Consider the following 18,357-nt stretch of genomic DNA (forward strand, 5'->3'; position numbering starts at 1 on the left):
AAATAAGAAGTTCCAGAAAGTATGGGGTCCCTTCCTTAAAGCATTCCAGACCCTGTAAAGATGTGACCCTTGAGCACAGCTGAACTATGCTGCACACTAACTATCCCACTATTGTCAATGGTACTACTGTACTTTCAATAAAGCAATCGTACTATCAAATTCACAGAAACTCTGTCTGAATACATTGCTCTTCTTAATGGGTTCAGCTGACTATTTAATCTGCAGTTTCCTATGACTTGTATCCCAAACACACACCATGTCAAACTGTTCGTGGGCAACTGTGCACTCAGTGGGTATGGACTAGTTTGGATTATTGCAGAAAATAAGCTCTTTTGCAAACAAACATTTATGATACGTTAAGTTTTTCTTCAGCAAATGAACACTACCTTCATGATTATTGAAGCCTAAATGCAATCACCAGGAGTTAGACTACAAACAAACTACAATGTAGTCACATCACCACCATAACAAAAACTGTAAAGCTGTTTTCAGCGCGGCTCAGTATGATGGCGTTCTGTAGTCTCATTTAGCCACTTGTTAGCAGCCACTTTTTTTAAGACACATTGAAGCTTAAAAGTTCACAAGTGGGGTATTCACTGATGTATTTTATGTTGTAGAACTAAACAAGAAAGTCTCTTAAGCTTGTGTGAACAACAGACCTTATTTCAGGCATCTAACCAAAAACCAGAAGTCAGAAAACCCACTGACTTTGAAAAGAGGAAATGGGAGTGGGATAATGCTAACTGATTTTCTGGATAGCACTCTATTTGATTCCAGTCAGGAACCTTTGTTGCCTCTCCACGCTCCTGTGATAACATCCATGTCTGCCTGTGTATTCTTCTGCTGACATAAATGACGCCTGACCTTAATGCTGTGTGCAGAAGAAAAGCTGAATTTTACATCATTATCTAACAAAACAATCTCATTACAAGGTTCAATTAGCTTTTCTGGAGCTACTAATTAAATCTGAACAACTATAATGTCTTTGAGTACCTGAAGGAAGTGGTGATCGCGAGGCCCCATGGCGGCGCATCGGCCAGCCAGGGGTGAAAATTTTCACCCCCTTTGTGGAAAGCAAACTACATGATGAGAATGCAGAAATTCAGAACATACACTACACAATCAACTCACTACAATCGCACTGGTACAGTAGACAACAATGCACAGCACACAAGATAATAAGGCAGCAGCAAAACCCCCATAAATTCAGGCACGTTCAAAGGCCAGACTAATAACCTCAGTTAATAATACTAGCTCTATGTCTACCAAAACACGGAAATCTGAAACACCAAACAACTTCATCCTAAAGGCTTAGCCTACTTACACCATTAACCATAGGCGCCCCCTCTCGGACAGAATACAGCACAACCAAATTATAACAACAGAAACATAAATCTTACACCAACCACAATGCATATTACAATAGCTTCACCAAAACATGAAAAGAGCACTGCACAGCCACAGTGCACATTTCAATAGCTCTATCAAAAGCACTAGTTACAACAGAAACAAGAAGGACCATGTGTGTTATAAGCCATAATAAATGTTACAGCAGCCACAATGCATATTACATTAGCTTCACCAAAACATGACAAGAGCACTGCACAGCTAGAGTATAACAATAAACATGTGTCTCTCAGTGTCTTCTTTTAAATCTCTTCTTAAGACTCACAAATTATATTTAGCCTACTACTTATATGTATATTGTGGCCAATAAAAATGTTTTGGGCCGCCAAGAGAAGATTTATTTATTTATTTTTTAATTTTTATTTATTTATTTATTTTTTTTGCCTGGCGGCCGCAGGACCATGCAGCCGTTCTGGCATTTGCCCAAATGCCAGATGGCCAGTCCGTCACTGTATATAGGCCTAAATATATATATATAGTCCGTTGTTATATGAGACTGATTTTTCTGAGGCAGTTTGGTCTGACGACTTTTTTTCTGATGCCTTTTTTTCTGAGGCTGTTTAGTGTGACGTCTGACAGAGGTTTTCCTGAGACCTTATGCCTTTTCATCTACGGTCTGACGCTGAAGCCTGACACCTGAGGATGTCCTAAAATGTACGCCGTAGCTGGGAGCAGAATCGCTTGTTGGCCGGCGTGGAGAAATGCGCGTCTGATATGAACGGAGGTGCTCCGGCGCGCGCGAGAATTTCGGGTCATTCTCGGTGCTGTAACCAGCTCTGAAGGAAAACGAAAGTGTGGATGAGGTAGAAGGGAAACCCCTTTATTTGCCTCTACAGTATAAGAGATGGGATCTTAGAGCTGCTGATTCAGTTTACAAAGCCCTGAGCAGCAACGTGCATCACTTAAAAGTCACAGATTCAGCCACTGAATCTTTAAAACGAGTTCAAAATGAAGAGATTCACACCATTTAGAAGCAAATCTCAGAGGAGCGACAGCAGGAGACCTTTAACGGAGCGTAAGAATAGCTACAACCGCAGCAGCATAGATGGTAAGACTCTTATGACTGTGGGTTTGCTCTGTTTGCATAGTTTACATGAATGAGTGAGCTTCTTTTCATTTACAGTGTCGTTGTTATCTGATACCATCTGTCTTGTTACTGTGGCTTTATATTTCAGTGCAGCTTGAGATGAGGCTCAGTTGTTCAAACATCATTTTAAATACTATTTTCCTGGGTGTGTGCTTGTGAAATGTAAATATAGAACCTCAGAAGTTACAAAGTGCAAAAACAATGATGTGTTCTTTACTTTAATGTTGCAGCTGGTAAAGATAGAGATCATTTTAATTACTTAAAATACTAACTGCTGGGTAGCTACATGTATTATAATATATCAGAAGTTACAAGTTGATTTACATTTTGTATAAATAATCTGAATCTGCAAAGTAACTAAAGCGCCCACAAAAATGTAGTGGAGTAAAAAGTATAATATCTGCCTCCAAACTGTAGTGGAATATAAGTATAGAGTAGCATAAAATGGAAATATTCAAGTAAAGTGCAAATATGTCAAAATTTGAGGTCAGTTTCTTTCAGTACAGTAAATGAGTAAATGTACTTGGATACAATCTACAGCAGTACTTTATCTGGACTCCTGTTTTGATAAATGAAACAGGTTTAGCAAGTTTTTAAATTTACAGATATAACATGTAAAAACTGCAAAGTCTGTTAGGAAAGCATTGTCAGTGCAGGCCTCTGGTGTTACATTAATATTAACCATGTCGGAGAGTCCAAAGCTCCTGAACAAATATGTGGCCTCAATTACCCTTGAGAAGTGCCATGCATAGTACACACACTGTTCTTGTGCACAAAAGGGTGAGTGACTCATGAAGGTGTTGTGCAGGTGGGTGTGTAAACCTGTTATTTATCTATGTTTGATTTCACTCCCTCTTCCTCAGAATACAAACCTGTTCTTCTGCTTTCACACAGCTGAACACTTGGCCGCCAGAAACTCAACTAATACACCAGAAATCATTAAATGAGGACAAATGGCAAATTTATCCCAAAGATCAGAATCAGAATCAGAAATACTTTATTGATCCCCGAGGGGAAATTATTTATGTTACAGGTGCTCCTTGCAAGAGAGGAAAAATACATGAAAATGTAAGAAATTTAAACAATAGTATTAACAAATATATATTTAAATTTCTTACATTTTCACGTATCTAAATGATACATGAAACGATAAATGAAAGATAGAGGGAAAAAACATATTATAATAATAATGATAATAATAATAAACTTTATTTATATAGCACCTTTCAAAACACAGTTAAGTGCTTTACAAAACCGAATAAAAGACAAAGCAATAAAAACACAAAATAATAAAAAAAAAAAGTTAAAATCATTGAAAGGCAGTTTTAAACAAGTAGGTTTTCAGAAGTGATTCAAAAGATGAGGCTGAGTTTGCAGCTCTGATCTCCTCAAAGTCGAGGAGCTCTGACTGCAAAGTCTCCATCACCTTTGTGAATTAATCGAGACCTCGGACCGACAAGAAAAGATGCATCTGAGGATCTCAGGGTGCGAGAAGGAACATAGGGCAATTAAAGATCTGTTATATAATTGGAGCGAGGCCTCAAGTAATCAATAAAATCTTAAAATCAATTCTAAAAGCAACAGGTAACCAATGTAGGGAAGCCAGGATTGGTGTGATGGGGTCATGTTTTCTAGTCCGAGTAGCAGAGTTTTGGATGAGCTGGAGGTGTGAGAGGGATTTTTTACTGATGCCAGAGAACCCGGAAGTACAATAATCTAAACGACTGGTTATGAATGCATGAATAACAGTTTCCAGATGTTTGCTGGAAAGGAATGATCTGATTCTCAAGATATTTTTGAGATGGAGGAAGCTGGATTGAACTACCAAATTTACATGTTTGTCTAAACTGAGGGATTGATCAAAAATGACACCAAGATTTCTACAGTGTGAAGTTATTGAGTGGGACAGAGAACCAAGACTCTTTGATATCTGAACGTTTGCACTATCTTGACGTATGATTAGTATCTCCGTCTTGTTGTCATTACACTGCACCTCCACCCCTCAAGCCCTTTGTTCAGCTGACCTCTGAACAGATGAGCAGGGTATGGAGAAGTACCTCTAGGTGGCAGTGTTGTATTCCCAAGCGTAAAACTGCCTTTGCACAAACAGCTTTCTCGTACAAGGCTATAAAGGAATGGAATAATCTTCCAACAGATTTGAAAATCTGTGCTAACTATGAAGCAAAAAAAATGATTTTAAGTAACCAAACCTGTCAGCATTGAGTAGGTACTCTGCTGTTGAAGTATGCTCTCCTGTTTTCTTTTTCTTTTCGTAAGCAGTCGATAGAGTTACTGTTCCATTGCATATTGGTATAGGTATTCTGTATGTGTCTCCCATTTTAGTGTGTAGATCTATTGCTTATATGACCTGTGATTATCTTGTTCTCATCTTGCACCATGCACTTTATGGAGTAGATTAATTGCCATTTAACACCTGTGAATATCCTGTTCTCATTTTGCACTATGTACTTTATGTACATATGACACGAAGACCAAATGAGACATGCAGACACTGCAGGACATTTTGTGACATCCACTTGTGAATGTGAGGAAGGCAATTTATCAGGTTAGTCATGTTTTGATAGTTGTTAGTTGGGTCACAGCTAAAATAGATCAGAGTGTCATAAATGGAAACTGATATTATGCCTGTGTATAAGATGGCCAAGAGGGAGCCTGTAACTGAAAAGAGAATCGGACCTAGCACTGACCCTAAATGTACTGCAGCATACTGTTGTTTTTTTGTTTGTTTGTTTATTTTTGGTAGAACAAGATGAGATGCTAGCTAAGGAGGGCTAACGCTGCCATTACAATAATTAATACATTAATTAAACCATTGAGAAAAGATGTAGAAATAAAAGTCTTACTGTGCAGGTTATTTAAAAATATAAATTACAAATACATCAATTTATTTAATATTTTCTATTATTAAGTATTATTCATCTATTTATTTATTTATTTGACAAATTTAAAAAAATTTTAAAATTTAAATTTAATTATTTCCCATTTATGTTTACATTGATTTCTGTTTTTATTTAATTCCCTATTCATTTATTTTTGTTTGCAAATGCCTGAATAGTCAAGACAGCCAATGCCTGTTAAGTGACACCATCAAGGCACGCCCCCTCTTTAATAAAAACTGAGATACATGTAAACAGAAAATAATAAATTGGGGGGAAAAAATCAAAATCAAAAACAAGGTTATTTATTTAATAGTTTAAAAATATTTTGTGTATTTATGATTTTTTTCAAAATTACCTGTGCATTAATTTGATAATTGAGACTTTTATTTCTACTTCTTCTTAATGAGCTCTGCATATGTTTTGGGTAAAATCCTAAAGCTGTAGAGCAACTAGTAACTAAGGCTTTCAAATAGTTGCGGTGAATTAAAAAGTACAATACTTCCCTCTAGTGGAGCAGAGGTAGAAAGTGGCATGAGATTTAAAATACTCAAGAACAAGTACCTCACATTTACATCACACTCCACCTCTGGGTTTTACACTTGTAAGGAGTGAGTCAGCAGAAATGTGACATACATGTATATTTTATAATTTTATAGTGATATTTATTAGCGGCATGGTGGAGCAGTGGTTGGCATTGTTGCCTCACAGCAAGAGGGTTCAAACCCTCTGTGTGGAACCCGAATGACGCATAGTGCGTCCAAATTCACACCTGTTCTTCTCTATTGATTTTCTCCGCGACTGTGAGCAGAACCACAGCTTTCTGACAAGCCCAAGCACTTGTCGGTAGTCCAATGTTTTCACAGCGAAAAAAAATGATAAAGTTACACTAAAATTATGTATAACCCCATGCCCAATTTTTTTTTTTTTTTTACTGCAAACAAAGTGGCAAATATTATCTTGGAGGACATCATTGCCCTTGGCTGACTATTCTTCTATTATCTTAGATGTAAATATTGCATATTTCTTTTGACTTGTGAATGAGTCAATGGAATTTCTTGCAATAATGAAAAACTACTGGCAATTATGTCCGCCTGGCACAAACCACATGTTTTGGACAACTGTGAAGTGACAGAATGTCCCACCATCATGGTTCTTATATTGCCAGATTCCAGAGAGTCTCCCCTCTTCAGATATGGCAGAATATGTCAACTTCCAACTTGGTATGGTGAGATATATGTAAAAATGTAAGAATTTAGTCACACAGATTTGTTTTTTTCATTGATATAAAAATTAATATAAAATACAGGCACATAGAAGAACATGAAATGATGGCAAATCTGGTTAGCCCAGATTGTCCTGAAAAAAACAAGATATAGCATGTGTATGTAGCCTTTATAATGACTGTGATATGAGCTCAAAAGTAAAGGCAGTAAAAATAACCCAAACAAGGCCTAGGGCCCATAGGGTGTTAACCTACTGTAACAATCTGACATTTGACTCTTTCATAGGATGTGAAAAGGAGGAAAAACGCCTGGAAAGTGAGGAACAATTCTCACTTCAGGAACTAGCTGAACTTCTGGGTGTGAACCTTGATGCCAGCAACACTGAGAATGGATCTTGTTGCTCAATGCGCCCTGAGTCCAATTCACGGCAGTATCACATTTTTCGCCTCATCCAACAATCTGTGAACCAGCACTTCCCAGAGCTGCCGGCCGATGTGGACAAGAACCTTTACCAGCACCTGATTGATGTGAAGGAAACTGTGCGCAAAGAGCTCGTGAAGCTGGGACCCCGGTTGGAGTCAATGGGGTTGTCGGGACGTCTGATTGGATGCTACCATCATCAGACATTTCGTCACCTTGATGCTCTGCTCCAGAACATCAGCTCCCCCCAGAGTTCCTTGGCGCTGATAAAGTGGGTCTCCCAAACATATCTGAGGTATCTATCTCTACACTTTACCTTCTGTATCTTTATTTACTTCAACTTCAGAGGGTATCAGAACTGGAGCAGGCTTGTGTTAGAGAGAGGCTTTTATGTCTGATTCACACTACTTGATAAGTACATTTGGTCATATTTTAGTGTGAAGCCTCCTTCGTTTCTGATCTTTGTTTCTGCATTAAGCTGTTAATTTGAATTTAATACTTCCTGTATCTGTTTCAAAATTAAAGCACAGAATCCACTCATTTTATAACAAGGCTTTTATTGTGAAACATAGACTTGCATGAGTCCCATCAGGTACTTTAAATGTAGCTACTGCCATCTTGTGGCGATTGGACATTACTACAAAATACAGTTTGTCTGGGACATTAAACACAAACAGATACCCAAAGTGACTGACATAGAGCTTCAACACTTAAATGAGTGAATCCAACAAATTTTGAAGACAGCATGATTGTCTGCTGGTCACGACCCCATTATTTGAGCTTTGGGCTGATATTTAGGCCAGAAAACAGCCAGCGTAGTTTAGCTGAAAGACTGGAAACAGGGGAAAACAGCTAGCCTAGCTCCGTCTAACCCAAACTGTAACAAAGGTGGGCATATTTTGCTTTTAGTGGACAGAGTCAGGCTCACTGTTTCCCCCCATTTCCAGTCTCTGTGCTAAGCTAAGTTAATCCCCTGCTGGCTGTGGCTTGTAAAAAGACAAGTATAAAAGTGATATCAATTTTCTCATCCAAACATGCATGAAAACAAACTCTAATTTTTACTATCGACCCACTGTATTCTGAATAACTCGTGCTTTCTGAACAGTATAATATTCAGAGGTGAAACTTGCAGCTGCTCAGTTCTGACGTTGGTATTTGTGGTTCTTTCCTAGTCAGGATCTGCTCGGTCACCCTGACCTTCAGAAAATGGATCCCATAAAAGAAGTTGACCTCTTGCTGCTCACAGAGTGGGTCGAAAAGGCAAAGGACAAACTGCTTGAGAATGTGCAGGTAAGAATACTGACTCTCTTCTGCTTGTACTTGGTCACACAATTCAAAACCTTCATCATGTGAACAGATACTACACATTAATTCAGTCCTCTACCCCTTTCTTGACATATTTATTATGTGCCTTTGTGTAATGGTCATGGGAACAGATTTATTCCCAGGAGCACAACATATCTCTGTGGTGACACTGTTCCTTGGTAACAGGTGTGTGTCTATTGGACCTCAACATGAAGGACATTATAAAACCAGAAAACAGATAAATGACAATGACTGTGACCAAAAAAAGCCACATATGTCAGCAACTGGCCAAGTAAACACTAAGATGTTATGTTATAGTGACCAACCTGTATTTTTGTAATGTATCTTTGTCTCTTTTTGGGTCCACAGACAGAGGTCAAAGGTCAGCTGGGGAAAATCCTGCAGATTCAGAGAGGAAACGAAGCCGATGATGAACTTCATCTGGACACTATTGTGGCAGGTAGTGCACAGGTAGAAACACTGCATATTTATTTGCTTTACTTTTCTTTATTTATTGGTCTGTTTATTTGCTGCATAATAAAATCATTTCTTTTTTTTCTCTCTAAGTGCATCGAGGCTATATCCAAAGAAGCACAAAACTTTAGCCCCAAACTGTCTGACCGTCTGCAGGAGGTTTGTTTCCAAGAGCTGCTTATGTTTCTGAAGAGGTGAGATTATCTAAACAGATTTACATCCAGACTTTATGAACATTAATATCACCATCTAAAGTCGGAACTTTGCACGTTGAACACGTCATGTTTTCTTTGATTTGTAGCTACTCTGCTATGCAGACTGAGAGACTTGGGGAAATGGCAAAAATGGACAACCCAGAGATGAAATACTTCTTCCAGACTTTGAACAACTGTAAAAACCTCAAGTGAGTAACTGAGCGCTTGTGTCTCTTTGCTAGATATGAATTTAGTTCAACTTAAACTTGTTGCTGTTTTACTTAAAGACAAGGTGTAAAATCAAACACACTGTTGAAACAGCCAATGTATGATAGAAATACAGTTAAGGCACATGATTACACAGGATGTATGTACACTGAACAAAAATATAAATGCAACATTTTTGTTTTTGCTCCCATTTTTCATGAGCTGAACTCAAAGATCTAAAACTTTTTCTATATACACAAAAGACCATTTCTCACAAATATTGTTCACAAATCTGTCTAAATCTGTGTTAGTGAGCACTTCTCCTTTGCCAAGATAATCCATCCCACCTCACAGGTGTGGCATATCAAGATGCTGATTAGACAGCATGAATATTGCACAGGTGTGCCTTAGGCTGGCCACAATAAAAGGCCACTCTGAAATGTGCAGTTTTGCTTTATTGGGGGGGTCTGGGGGGATCAGAAAACCAGTCAGTATCTGGTGTGACCACCATTTGCCTCGCGCAGTGCAACACATCTCCTTCGCATAGAGTTGATCAGGTTGTTGATTGTGGCCTGTGGAATGTTGGTCCACTCCTCTTCAATGGCTGTGCGAAGTTGCTGGATATTGGCAGGAACTGGAACACGCTGTCGTATATGCCGATCCAGAGCATCCCAAACATGCTCAATGGGTGACATGTCCGGTGAGTATGCTGGCCATGCAAGAACTGGGATGTTTTCAGCTTCCAGGAATTGTGTACAGATCCTTGCAACATGGGGCCGTGCATTATCATGCTGCAACATGAGGTGATGGTCGTGGATGAATGGCACAACAATGGGCCTCAGGATCTCGTCCCGGTATCTCTGTGCATTCAAAATGCCATCAATAAAATGCACCTGTGTTCGTTGTCCATAACTTATAGGGGTGTAAATCACCAGCTTCATCACAAAACGATATTATATCGATTTGTTTGGATGACGATACGATGTTTGCCAATATCACAAAGTCTGTCATGATACGATTTTGATTTGATTCGATTCAGGAGCCTGCGATTGATATGACGCGATATCATATGCCCATCTAACACAACATTTACATCAGCTCACAAAAACAACTAGAATATGATTTGACCATTTTATTTCTGAGCTCTGTTTGTTGTTTGAGCAGAGGCGCGCTTGCCCAGAAATGGTGACACAGACATGCTATGTGAATTTCAAAATAAATGTGTATCTTTAACATGACGATATGGATCGATGTTTTCATTTTGCATCGATATAATCGGATCGTTAATCAATGAATCGATGTATCGATGTGGATCGATGTATCGTTACACCCCTAATAACATACGCCTGCCCATACCATAACCCCACCGCCACCATGGGCCACTCGATCCACAACGTTGACATCAGCAAACCGCTCACCCACACGACGCCACACATGCTGTCTGCCATCTGCCCTGAACAGTGAAAACCGGGATTCATCCGTGAAGAGAACACCTCTCCAACGTGCCAGACGCCATCGAATGTGAGCATTTGCCCACTCAAGTCGGTTACGACGATGAACTGCAGTCAGGTCGAGACCCAGATGAGGACGACAAGCTTGGAGATGAGCTTCCCTGAGACGGTTTCTGACAGTTTGTGCAGAAATTCTTTGGTTATGCAAACCGATTGTTGCAGCAGCTGTCCGGGTGGCTGGTCTCAGACGATCTTGGAGGTGAACATGCTGGATGTGGAGGTCCTAGGCTGGTGTGGTTAGACGTGGTCTGTGGTTGTGAGGCCGGTTGGATGTACTGCCAAATTGTCTGAAACGCCTTTGGAGACGGCTTATGGTAGAGAAATGAACATTCAATTCACGGGCAAAAGCTCTGGTGGACATTCCTGCAGTCAGCATGCCAATTGCACGCTCCCTCAAAACTTGTGACATCTGTGGCATTGTGCTGTGTGATAAAACTGAACATTTTAGAGTGGCCTTTTATTGTGGCCAGCCTAAGGCTGTCTAATCAGCATCTTGATATGCCACACCTGTGAGGTGGGATGGATTATCTCGGCAAAGGAGAAGTGCTCACTGACACAGATTTAGACAGATTTGTGAACAATATTTGAGGGAAATGGTCTTTTATGTGTATAGAAAATGTTTTAGATCTTTGAGTTCAGCTCATGAAAAATGGGACAAAAAACAAAAGTGCATGAGTTTATATTTTTGCTCAGTGTAGTTTAAAAGACTTGATGTTTTGTAAGAAAAAACAAATATGATTATGATGATGATAAACGTTGAGTATTTCTACATTATATTCATGATATTTCCTCTCAGGCTGCACGTCCAAAATAAAGGCACCCTTCTTGAGGAAGCTGTGGCAGTGCTTGAAAACCTGGAGGATTCCACAGTGAAACTTGTGATGGAAATCGTAGCTGACATCACAGAGGTAACTGTCCAACATAATCACAAATACGCTGTTTTCTTACATTTCTAAGGAGCCATATATTTCTGTTGAGAAACATGAAACTAACTTTGATGTTTTGTCACAGAGCCACCTGAAGAAATACTTCAAATCGGAGAACAAGGAATTCTTCCTCTTGATTGAAGAAGTGAAGAATCATTTCTCCAAGTTTTCCTGCTTTCAGGACATACAAAAGGTATGTTAAAAATCTTTATTTTTTTCTTGAATAGTCTCTGTTTTCCCCTATGGTAGGTGTGAATGGTTATGCAAGGGTGCATTGTTGATATATGAAAGGAACCCAAAAGGCAACTACACTGCATGCATAAGAAAGACCTGCCTGTCTGATAGCAGAGGAACATTTGTAAAATACAGCACGTTGTATATGATCTCTCAATTTAAAAAAAAAAAGCATTCATTGCAGCCATTTTTCCGACATCTTTGTGTCTACATGCTGTTGTCTTTCTTAACACAAACTAAACAGTGTCTGTCTCCAACTTTGTGTCTCTCAGAGAGTGATGGACGACGTCTACAAGCTCATCACTCACAGTTACCTGAAACATCTAATCCAAAGCAGCCAGAGCAAACTGAGGAGGTGCTGGAGTCCTGATTTTGAACAAAAAGTTGCTGAGGATATGAAGTTGCTACATATAACCATCTCAGACCTGGTAAGATCAACAGCCTGCTTGTTCTTATGTTCTCTATAATGACATTAACCCATTAGCAGCTGGATAAAGTCTTAATTTTACTGCTGTGTGTGTGTGTGTGCTGTGTTGTATCAGGCTCCTGGTGTTCAAGAGTGGAAGCTCATGTTGCTGAAAGTCACAGAGCTGGTGGAGTGTAAGAGCACTGACACGATGAAGCTCACAGTTGGAAGTATGCAGAATGAACGTCTCACACGGAGGTAAATTATTCTGATGACAGATGTTTGTTACACACACCTGTGTCCATTTATTCCAGTAATGTTACCCTTGTTCTCTGTGTGCACTAAAAGTTTATAATCAGCTGTGACATTGATGTTTTTCTTCCTCTTTCATTCAATTATAACTATTTTAACAGAGATACACTTAACTACAGTGTTACTCAGACACCAAATTTATTATATACCTTTGAAATAGTTTGGGCCCCAGAAGAAGAATACTTAGGGTCCTGGCATTAGGTGCTACTCTTATGCCTCTTGGGGCCGTACACATGCTGCATTTTTTGCACCTTCAAACTATTAAGTGTGTTGTAGCTCAGGAAACACAGAATGGATTAAACCCAAAAGCCCAATTGATAAACTGAATGTCCAGCATCTTTAATCAAGTCAAAAAAAAATCAGTAAACAGACAGCAAACAAATACAAGGTGAAAGATGGTCTTTATGAGAGTAGTCTCGCTCACCAGACCTTTCTCAAGAAAAGAAAGGTCTGGCTGGGCCGACTCTCACTTTAAGATTGGAGAAAAAAAACACCCCGGCTGCTTGTATTTCTTTCAACCAATCACAATCGTTCTGGGCGGTGCCATAGCTTGCAAAAATATTGGCGGGGGGAAACAGGTTTTGGTGTAACACGCCCACAAAAATATCGCCTACAGGACATGAACCATGGCAGAAAAATGGCTACATCCCCGCAAGATCAAACACCGCAAAAGTTAGTAAAGGACGTGTTGAAAACGGTTGAAAATTGTTACACAACCAGAGGTGGTAGGGCGGGACTTCAGCGGGTGGCTCGTTCTGCCCAATGAGAGGCTGATCTATGCAGCGAACTTCTGCCCACTCAGACTATTATGAAGGTGGACTCGTGACAGAGTGAGGCTGTGTTTTTGGGCTGGACCTTTTAATAATTTGCAGCATTAGTTTTCTTACCTTTCAGTCCAGAAGTTCTGATTTCACTTAAACCCTCTCTGGACTTCTTAAACTTGATTTTTTTGTTTGTTGCTGTCAGCATCTGGTGGCCATTCGTGGAACTGCATCTCACTAACTCTGTTGTTTTATCTGCAGTGAGGACCTGGAGCTCCTGCCCGCATTGCTCCGATGGAACAGACTTTCTGGAAGGCAGGTTAAGGAGGTGCTGAAGGTCCTGGAGGTCCTCCCAGGCTATGAACCCAGACCCAGAGCTACATCCTGGTACTCATGTTTTGGCAATCCGTCTCTACTATGAAGAATTAACATTCTTTGCTGGCTTGATGCTAATGGTCGAACTCACTGGGTTGCTAAAGTGACTCTGCTATTGCACGCCAGCATTCTTCCTTTGTTACGCTGTCCCTAGAGGAAATATCAAAAAGACTGTGGTTGCGTTGCTTTACAGTTGTCCATGGCAGCAGATTGCTCAGTGTTCCTACTGGTCAAAGTGACGGCTATTACACACAGAGTGGGTATGCACTTTTACCACTCTGTTGTACATCTGTGGTGTAACGACACTCATAATCGTTCACAGTCTGTCAACACCATAGGACGGCCATATTGGGCTTCTTCTTCTTCTTTTGATTTTATTGGCGGTTGGCAAACAGCTTTCAGGTGCATTACCGCCACCCACTGAACTGGTAAAGGTAAAGGTAAAGTTCCACTGATTGTCACACACCTGAATGTGTGAAATTTGTTCTCCGCATTTGACCCATCCCCTGAGGGAGCGGTGAGCAGCAGCGGTGCCGCGCTCGGGAATCATGTGGTGATCTAACCCCCCAATTCCAACCCCTGATGCTGAGTGCCAAGCAGGGAGGCAATGGGTCCCATTTTTATAGTCTTTGGTATGACCCGGCCGGGGATCGAACCCACGACCTCCCAGTCTCAGGGCGGACACTCTACCACAAGGCCACTGAGCTGGTAACTGGAGTGTGGACTAGGTATCTAAATTATCTCAAATGTATTCATATTTATGTATGTCAAACAAAACAAACAAAAGAAACAAAACAGTCAAAACAAACAAAACAAAACAAACAAAATTCACTTAACATCAAAATAATAATTATATTATAATAATAATAATATATATAGCCTTATATTCTATTCATTAATCTAGTTGATCTAGTTGATTCATTAGCTTTCCCAATCCAAGAGCAGTTGGCAAAAAACTCAAATCCAGTATTTCCATCTCCCTGGCTCTCCTCTCAACAATCCATCCAAAGCTTTTTGTTTGCTTTTTCCCATGTTCCCAGCATGGCTCAGTTGTATTTATTGTCGGATGATTTCATCTCTGATTACAATTGTCTGCTTGGCAGCCCCACTTATAGCATCTCTTACACTTTCATTCAATATTACCATATCCTGTTCTCTATCTGTATTCCTGAAACTTGATTCACTTATCTCTCTGAATTTATCCCACTGGGCCTTTCCAAACATCCATCTTTCTAATGAATCTTCTATGCCCAGCCTGCTTTCATTACCTATTTTACACAAAATTGGGTAATGATCACTTCCAACTATTGTCTGACTCATTAACTCACACAAACAAATACCTGCAAAGGATTGAGATAAGTCTAAACTGGACTCTTTTCCTGTACTACAATCAACTCCCATCAAATCCTCCACTATCAAACCATTCCTATCAGTTCTGTCCCCTCCCCAAAGAGAACTGTGGGCATTGAAGTCACCACACCAAACGACCCTCCTCTTATCTACTCCCTTTATTGCCTCCAGTGTTTCCAATTCCATCCTCTGACAAGGATTGTAGAAATTCACAATTACCAAACTTCCATCTCCTATCCAAACCTCAACCACTACATGCTCCAGTTCTTTCCCTTTTTCTAGTTCTCTGTACGAAACACCTTGCCTAATAAACGTAGCACATCCTTGCCAATTACTCTCTACTCTATCCTTTCTTATGCACACATATCCTGGAATCACAAAATCTAAATTAGGTTTCAGCCATGTCTCTTCCACACATATTATATCTGGTTTACTTTCTAAATCCTTAAGAAATCCTTTAAATTCTTGGCCATTCGACAGCAGACTTCTTGCATTCCACTAAAGAAGTAACATGATTAATACTAATCCGGTGAACATAGTTCTTTTTCCAACTGTCCCTGTCTTTTAAGCACTTCTTGAACATCCAACCCAGATACTCCATGAATATTTAAATATCTTGCTGCACTCTTTACGATTATCTCAATCTTCTCAGATCTCCCTTTTGCTTGGAATGTGCAATTAATTACTTCAGCCATGAAATACACAAAATTCTCCTTATTTACCAGCAATATATTTTCATCTTCCATCTGACTCTTTCTCACAGTTCGTTCGGTTGACTTTTCCTTCTCTATTGTTTCTATTGTTTCACTGCTTCTGCAAAAAATAGACCATTGTTCACTCTTAGCTTCTGCACTTCCACTGCCTTCTTTCTCTCTTCACAACCCCCACAGGCCACACTATGAGCACCTCCAAAATTAACACATTTAGGCTGTGCCCCAACCTCGCATTTCCCGTATTCATGATCCCCTCCACACTTTCCACACTTTTGTTTACCTTTGCACCCTGCTGCAATGTGTCCATATTTCTGGCATTTGAAACACCTCAAAGGAGGCAGGACATATGCTCTTACATTATATATCACAGTCACAGATCAGTTTATGCACAACCACCAAACCTCTCCTTCCAAACAATTCGTCCACCGTCACACACTCCCGCTCACTCCGTCATAAACAACAGGCGCCCACACACCCCCAACCCATATTGGGCTGTAATCGGGCTGATAACCTGTAGTCTGAACCCGGGATACATATTTTATTAAAAGGAAGATTTTTTTGTTGTTGTTGTTGAGCTCTGATACTTGAAAGAAAAAACAAAGCATTTAAACGTTTTGAAGGGGAAAACTTTTTTTGTCTGTCATTCAGTTACAAAATGACTGACAGGTTTTTACAATCTTCCATTTGCTTTGTCTGTAGCATCAAAGAGGTAGAATTGCACTGATTAGACGCTGTTTCCACATATTTATGCTCATATTTAAATATTTGATACTATTTATTAGGTTTAAAATTGTTTATTTATATGAATATGCAGAGCATTTGCTTTATTTGCACAATAATGAGGAGACAAAATATGTACCTAAAGATGCTTCCAGACTGTGACAAGAGATTAGAAGAAATAAAAAACAAATATGTTTAACAGTCGAAGGAGCTGATTTGTGGAATAGTCTTGAAAAGAAACTGAAAATGTGTAAAACACTTAAAAGAAATTAAAAAATATGATGATTGACAAATATAAAACTGAGCTATAAACACCTGTGTGTGTATATGAATATTTGTTTGGGACTTTGGGGTATATAGAATATATGTATGATTTGTTTTGATTTTACTTCCTAATATTAATTAGCCTCCAATCAACTGTACAATACAAACTTGACTGTTTAGATTCTTCTGTTTCCGTTATTTGAACACTTTTGAACTATACTTGAAGTACAGCTTGTTGTATGGAACTTTGTAGCTACTTTATGGGATGTACTTGCTACTTTTGAATGTATTCATCATCATAAAATCAGGGTATAATTGTGGATTTACTCAAATTTTTACATGATTGACTTTTATATATGAAGTATTCCACTGAAGCTACAGATGACACTGTTGGTCAAAGCTGTATTTCCTGCCTCCATGTAACTATCTTAATACTTTTGTATTTTCCTAAAGTTATATACTGTATTCTTCTGTGGTGGTTAGTTTTGTTTAGAAGCTTGTAGGTTTGGTAACTTTTTCTGTCAGCAAATCAATTAATAAAATCTGTCTGTATGCTCATTTTACCATTACTCTAGTATCAAACTGGGGCCTGATGGAAAAACTGTTGCTCCACAACACAGACACCAGAACAATAAGTTGATCTTGATATTTTTGTTATACAAATAATTTTTAAGAACACATTACTCTATTTTGAGGGGTCACAAACCAAGTACATGCTAAAATTTAAGGGAGAGTTCAGCCCAAAATCAAAATTTCATGTTTTACCTCTTACCAGTAGTGCTATTTGTCTTGATAGATACACTCACAGGCCACTTTATTAGGTACACCTTGCTAGTACCAGGTAGGACCCTCTTTTTAAGGTGCTGGAAACATTCCTCAGAGATTTTGGTCCATATTGACATGATGACATCACACAGTTGCTGCAGATTTGTCGGCTGCACATCCATGATGAGAATCTCCCGTTCCAGCACATCCCAAAGGTGCTCTATTGGACTGAGATCTGGTGACTGTGGAGGCCATTGGAGTACAGTGAACTCATTGTCATGTTTGAGATGATGTGAGCTTTGTGACATGGTGCGTTATCCTGCTGGAAGTAGCCATCAGAAGATGGGTACACTGTGGTCATAAAGGGATGGACACGCTCAGCAACAATACTCAGGTAGGCTGTGGTGTTTAAACCATGCTCAGCTGGTACTAAGAAAATCTCCCCCACACCATTACACCACCAGCAGCAGCAGCCTGAAGCGTTGATACAAGGCAGGATGGATCCATGCTTCCATCTGAATGTGGTTTTTCCAATCTTCTATTGTCCAGTTTTGGTGAGAAAACCTGTGTGAATTGTAGCCTCAGTTTCCTGTTGTTAGCTGACAGGAGTGGCACCTGGTGTGGTCTTCTGCTGCTGTAGCCCATCTGCTTCAAGGTTGGACAAGGTGTTGTTGCTTCAGAGATGCTCTTCTGCACACCTTGGTTGGAACCGGTGGTTATTTGACTTCCTGTTGCCTTTCTGTCATCTTGAACCAGTCTGGCCATTCTCCTCTGACCTCTGGCATCAACAAGGCATTTTGGCT

General features: G+C 39.6%; 1 protein-coding gene across 1 annotated transcript; it reads left to right on the forward strand.

Annotated features, from left to right (window-relative positions):
* Positions 1 to 1,983: 1,983 nt before the first annotated feature.
* LOC144467038 (exocyst complex component 3-like) lies at positions 1,984 to 17,347 on the forward strand. Its single transcript, XM_078175324.1, has 11 exons — positions 1,984 to 2,455; positions 6,903 to 7,332; positions 8,210 to 8,327; positions 8,712 to 8,813; positions 8,910 to 9,010; positions 9,118 to 9,219; positions 11,525 to 11,636; positions 11,740 to 11,847; positions 12,161 to 12,316; positions 12,431 to 12,552; positions 13,629 to 17,347. Exons 1-11 carry the CDS (start codon positions 2,356 to 2,358, stop codon positions 13,786 to 13,788), a joined length of 1,611 nt encoding a protein of 536 aa, XP_078031450.1. The 5' UTR covers positions 1,984 to 2,355; the 3' UTR covers positions 13,789 to 17,347.
* The last annotated feature ends 1,010 nt before the right edge of the window (positions 17,348 to 18,357 follow it).

This window comes from Epinephelus lanceolatus, chromosome 15, assembly GCF_041903045.1.
Source record: "Epinephelus lanceolatus isolate andai-2023 chromosome 15, ASM4190304v1, whole genome shotgun sequence".
Classification (NCBI taxonomy): Eukaryota; Metazoa; Chordata; class Actinopteri; order Perciformes; family Serranidae; genus Epinephelus; species Epinephelus lanceolatus.

What these genes read in the sequence shown, in the direction of transcription:
- LOC144467038 (XM_078175324.1), top strand. Translation starts at nt 2,356, where the DNA reads ATGAAGAGATTCACACCATTTAGAAGCAAATCTCAGAGGAGCGACAGC. An exon ending in GCTTTCAGGACATACAAAAG is followed by an intron (nt 11,848 to 12,160) that starts GTATGTTAAAAA and finishes TGTGTCTCTCAG; the next exon opens with AGAGTGATGGACGACGTCTA. An exon ending in ATATAACCATCTCAGACCTG is followed by an intron (nt 12,317 to 12,430) that starts GTAAGATCAACA and finishes GTGTTGTATCAG; the next exon opens with GCTCCTGGTGTTCAAGAGTG.